At 40.5% G+C, this 5718-nt stretch overlaps 1 protein-coding gene across 1 annotated transcript; it reads right to left on the bottom strand.

Annotated features, from left to right (window-relative positions):
• Positions 1 to 4321: 4321 nt before the first annotated feature.
• LOC122019388 (cell wall protein TIR4-like) lies at positions 4322 to 5244 on the bottom strand. Its single transcript, XM_042576860.1, has 2 exons — positions 5133 to 5244; positions 4322 to 4998 (listed from the first exon to the last, which is right to left on the bottom strand). The coding sequence occupies exons 1-2, from the start codon at positions 5242 to 5244 to the stop codon at positions 4322 to 4324; spliced, it is 789 nt and encodes a 262-aa protein (XP_042432794.1).
• Positions 5245 to 5718: the final 474 nt, after the last annotated feature.

The raw sequence follows: 5718 nt of genomic DNA, 5'->3' as shown, positions 1-5718 counted from the left end.
ATCCTCTAATCAATCTAAATCTTGAACTCCAAGTAGACTCACTCGATCAAATGAGCTCAACATCTCATGTTGACTCATTTGGGCATGGCCATGCACTTTGTGGTCTAACTCTATCAAGAATACCGATGTCGCTCCCGTCATATGGGAGGGATAGATCCCATCTACATCACTCACATCCCTCTACATAATTTGTTATATACCCAGTAATCGCCTTTATAGTCCACCCAGTTACGGGTGACGTTTGACGAAACCAAAGTACATAACTCCTTATGTAGGGAACCATGGTGACTTTAGGTCTAAGGACCAATAGTCATACTAATAGTCACATGAGAAAGTATATGACACTCATATAACGATCCATGATACTTTCTCATGGTGAGTCATTCAGTATACATTCTCTAATGCATACCCATGTGTCAACTTGATATCTCTATATCCATGACTTGTGAGATCAAGTCATCGAGTTGACCTACATGCTAGTCTTATTGTATTAACATTGTCCCTGAATGTTAATACTCGACTAGGAATGATTTAGAGTAGTGTTCCCTATATCATCTCACTATCGATTCAACCAATCGATTGATATAGGTAAAATCTTCTACTCAAGGACGTTATTATACTTAGTTTATTTGGCACCAATACAAGTAAGTATAATAACCAAAAACCAAATGCCTTTATTTATATAGAATATGATACAACAAGTCCAAAATACAATCATCAAATGATTGGCTCTAGGGCTCTAGCTAACACTTTTAATAATTCTTGGCTATGCAACCAAGACTCAGACAATGGGCCTTGCAGTTGTAAAAAATCATAACCGGGAGGGTCGAAAGTTTATCCCATTTGAGAGGGAAGACCCATAGCCTGTCTAAATAAAGGAGTGGAGGTAGAGGGAGAAGAAGGTAGTGTGGAAGAAGAAGGAAGAGAAATAAGAGGAGTAGTAGGACTGGGAATGATAGAAGATGAGCTAGAAGGGAACGAAGTAGTAGAAACAAAAGCAACAGAGGAAGAACTAGAGGGGATGGAAGGTGGTAATGCAAGAAGAGTTGATTCAGTTGTTGAAACACGGATTGCTGATGGCCCTGGACTTGGAGAAGATCTCCGGCAAGGTGTTCGTTTAGCTCGCGGACCAGAAGCCAGAGGAGGCAAGGCCAATGCAAGAGACTGAGAGGATACAGAGGGGATAACAGCCATCTCAGAAGCAGAAGAAGCTGAAACAATAACAGAAGAGGAGGGGATGAGTAGAGCCGGTCTCATCATCCTAAGAGAAAGATTGGAGATAATGTGGGTAGGGGACATGGGTGCCTTACCTCTCTCAAAAGAAATAGGCGCTGGAACGAGAGGAGCTTGTACAAAGGTACCAAAGAGGTCACTAAAAGGAGCATCCTCAGTCAGTAAGCTTGGGTTTCTTGACTAAGGTAATAAAGGGTTGTTCCTCTTCCTCTTCCATAGCTGCAACAACCTCTGCTTTTTGCTCTTCTTTAGACAGCAGACCCAAGGTAGAGGAAGTAAGATTAGCTCGACGAGCCTGTAGCCATTTTTCTCTGAGATTATTCAGAAAAGACTTAGTCATAGTAGTGTTTTTATACATGATAGCAGGAAGAAGAGCATTAGCTGAAACATAAAAATTAGGCATCATTATAGAGGAGATATACCAATTGGTAAATATAGTTCAAGATGTTTAGACATACCAAAAGAGTCATCCAGGGGAGTGTCAATGTTGCTTATTCTAAAAGGGAACATCAAGCCCTCCACAATCAAGGATGATAAGTTGAATTTGGCCCCCTTCAGTTTGGATAAAGCGAAAGAAACAGAGGGATCATTGAGGAGATTGTTGGTACTAGGAACTGGAGGTAGATCATATATCCATTGGATAGGAAAAGGGGGAGGAGAAGGGAAATGCATAAAGAAAAATTTGTGACGCCATTCCCCTTGAAGAGGAATTCGGTTGAACAAAATAGCCTTAGGGCGAGACCAAAATTTGAAAACACCGATGTCTACTTGGCGCGGAACGAAGAAGTGATGAAAAAGATGAGGGGATAGAGGAAAATCTAACTGTTTAGATACTCCAATGAAACCCATAAGGATAGAAAAAGACTGAGGGATAAATTGATTAAGGGGAATATTAAAGTAGATACTAACATAGGGAAAAAAGAGATGAAGAGGGAATCAAAAACCTTGTAGAACTTGGTCCCGAAAGATAGATATACACCCCAGAGGAGGAAGATGTGGGCTATCCTGGGGGGCAGGGTGAACTATATAGGAAGGAAAACCATAGCTCATTTGTAAATCCACCTCCTCTGTTTCTATAAGATCGGAAGCGCACGAAAGGAACCATGCACGGGAAGAAGTGGCCATGGCGGAACAACAGAAGGAAAGCAAACAAGGGAGAAGGTAAGGATATTCAAAAGGAAGAAAATAGCATTTCGAGCCCCTTTCTTTTTTCCTCAAGGCCTTATACCCAAAAACCCTTAAACAGGAGAGGGAGAAGAATCGGAAAAAGGAGAAACCCGAAAGCATAAGGGTATATAAAATAATAATATCAAAGGTAGTTCGTGTAGAATTTAAGTATAAAAGTGGGTATAGAGAGAAAGAGTATGAATCCAATAAGGAAGAGTACCCGGAATCATAACCGTCATAAAGAGGTAATGTCATCAAAGGATAAAATCGAATTCAAAAAGAAAGATGAATCCCAAGAAAAAGATGTTAAGTTTGGTAATCTTTCTCGGGAAATGCAACTAGATTTCTCTCGATATAGGCTTGATTCTTAAAAGAATCAAACAAATATGGGGAAGATCGGTCGGTTGCTAGATTGATAAAATAATTTCAGATTATCTATGAGTAAAACAATAAACTCGGACAAGCATAATGGACCGGACGAGATTTAGTTAAGCATAAGGCATCAGTCGATATGTTCCCGCATTAGGATATATCGACCAGGTATAGTAAGCCAATTGATATCGAAATTAGCATATCAAACGGGACTCGATTAGAAACTACCGGACGGAACTTGTAAACATAAGTATGAATCAGTCAGTTACGATAGACCGATTGAGATGAATACTATGCTAATGCATAGATTTGAGATTTATAATGGTAAGCTAGGTGGTACTCGCCATAATGAATCAGATGAAATTTGGTTATGTATAATGCACTAGATGATATTCATAAATACAAGTATAAATCAACTGGTTATAATAAACTGAACGATATTAATAATATTGCGACGGGCCGCATTCAATCGAACGGGACTTAGTTAACTACAAAGTACTGGACAATATTTGTAAACACTAGTGTGCGTCGACCAGTCATGATAGATCGGCCAAAATGAGGGATATTATAGTATGTTAAGTGAAGTTTCATAGCAGCAAGCCAGGCGACATTGGACATACTTAGATAAAACAGGAAACCACCACGAAAAGGAACAGATTTAGTAACAAAGATAGAAGTTTAACTTTACATGAACAAACCAAATTGTCATCACGAATTCTAGTTAACTTTACAATAATCTAGATTCGAGCAAAGAAATTACTCTATAGATAACTGAGGAAATAGATCAGTGGGCCTGTTATCAAGAAGTTTACGTCGGTTCAAGAAGTTAGGAGGGGGATTACGAGATAAGAAGTCTTCTTCTCTCAATTGCTTCACCGCTCCTTCCGCTCCAGCAGTGAAGGCCGCCAAGATAGACTTTACAATGAGCCTGTTGAACTCAGTAGAGTTAATCATGATGGTAGCCCGATCCTTGAAGCGATTATCTTCACCAGCCTTATAAACAACTAAAGTCATCTGGGAAGACTTCAGCTCAGCTTCTTTAGTAGAGGCCTCGGTTTTAGCTGAATTTAGGGAGGTACTTAGGGAAGTTATTTCATCGTCCTTCAGCTACAGAGCCCTGAGTTTATCAGCTAATGAAGACTCATAATCAGATTTTAACTTGTCGAGCTCAGCAGTCTGTTTCTTTAATTTGGAAGACAATTCCTTATTAAGGTTCGTAGAAAATTTAAATTGCGAATGAAAACTCTCAATTTGAGCTTCAAGTTATTTTTTGGATTCAGTGGAATGCACAGTAGAAGACAACTCAATAACCTGTTGTTTCCGCTTTTCGTTCTCAGATTTCAGCCTCTTGTTCTCGTTATACAAATTGTGGATTAGCCGGGACAAACCCATGTTTTCTATCCATCGCTAGAGATGTAATAAAGGGTTACGACATAGTCGTTGATGAATAATAATAAGTAACTAATAAACATACCTGAGTTTCCTTGTAGGAGAAGCGATCAATTGTTTCAGGAGTAGTAAGTTCTTCAAAAAGGGGACGGATTTTCTCCTAAGCACTAGCAAAGGAACCTCCCAGCAGTATATGGAGGACGGGAATGGTAGAAGAACCCACGGAGAAAGAGGAAGTTAGAATAGAAGGAGGAGCAAAAACTAGATAAGAAGATGGCGAGGAGGGTAGAGATCCAGATTCTGGAATAGACAAGGGAGAAGTGAAAGAAACAGCACCAGGGGCACTAGTACCGGAAGAGGGTGAAGCAGGAAAAATGAGAGAAGGGTAAAGCTCAGCCAAAGTAGGTTCATCAGAAGGAAGGTCAGCAAGAACAAAACCTTCTGAAACAAGGTCGTCGGCGGGAAGGATAAGTCTCCTTTTGGAGGGAGGAGCCCTAGTAAGTTTGCGTCCCGGGCGTTTGTTGGGAGCAACTTCAGCTAAGGATTTTTCTGAGCTTACCGGGGATGTAAGCTCGATAATAGGAAGGGAAGTGGCTGCTGGAGAAGCAACAGCCATCGGCGAAGAAACAGTTAGCAAAGGAATAACAGGAATTTCTGTAGGAGGACCCTCAGAAGCCTCAGGAACCACCTGAGAGCTGGAGGCTTCTGCCACAGGAACCAAAACCTCAACCGAGGAAGGCAGAATAATGGAAGCAAGAAGCTCTTGTTCTTTTGTGCGAAGTGCATCCTCTTCCAAATGCAGTTCTTCATCGATCAAGGCAGAATAAAAATTGTCCACTGCATAGAGGGAAGAAAGTGTTTTAGTTAGTAAAAATCAATAGGGAAGAAGCAGAATTTTACCTAAAGAGCCTGGTGTATCGGGCTTGATAGGGCTTAGACCAAATAAATATAAAAGATTGACCCGCAACCACTTGGGGATAGAAAGTCGACGACATAACAATTTTTCACAATAAACAGGAAAAGAAGGATGAAGGTGAAATTCCCTGATGTCGGGCAGGGAAGGCAAGGAAAATCTTCAGGCATGGGACCAAGGGATGGGTCCTGGAAACTTTATAAAGAAGAAATGAGATTTCCAAGCTTTAAGAGACGAAGGCATATCCTCAAAAAGGACCATTTTGGTCCAGGATTGAAAAAGGAAAACACCGGGCTCTGAAGACTTTGGGTAAGAGAACATGAAAAAATTTTGGGGAGTAGGAGGAATATCTAACAGACGAAATAGCATGTAGGTGCCACACAAATAACGAAAGGCATTTGGTGCAAATTGTTGCAAGGGAATATCAAAGTACTGACTCACATCAATTAGAAAAGGAGGAATGGGAAATCTCAAACCCCCTATTAGCTGATCTCGGAAAAAAGTCACACAATTAGCAAGGGGACGGTGAGGATGATCATCTAGTTTTGGGATTAAGATGCTATATTCTCTAGGGATTTCATATTGATGGCGGATAGCAAGCCTAGCATTTTTATCAAAGGAAGAGGAAATTTGGACATACCAAG

Source organism: Zingiber officinale, chromosome 9A (genome assembly GCF_018446385.1).
Source record: "Zingiber officinale cultivar Zhangliang chromosome 9A, Zo_v1.1, whole genome shotgun sequence".
In the NCBI taxonomy this organism is placed as follows: Eukaryota; Viridiplantae; Streptophyta; class Magnoliopsida; order Zingiberales; family Zingiberaceae; genus Zingiber; species Zingiber officinale.
Note: the sequence above shows the minus strand (reverse complement) of the source record. Positions and strands in the feature narration are given on the sequence as shown.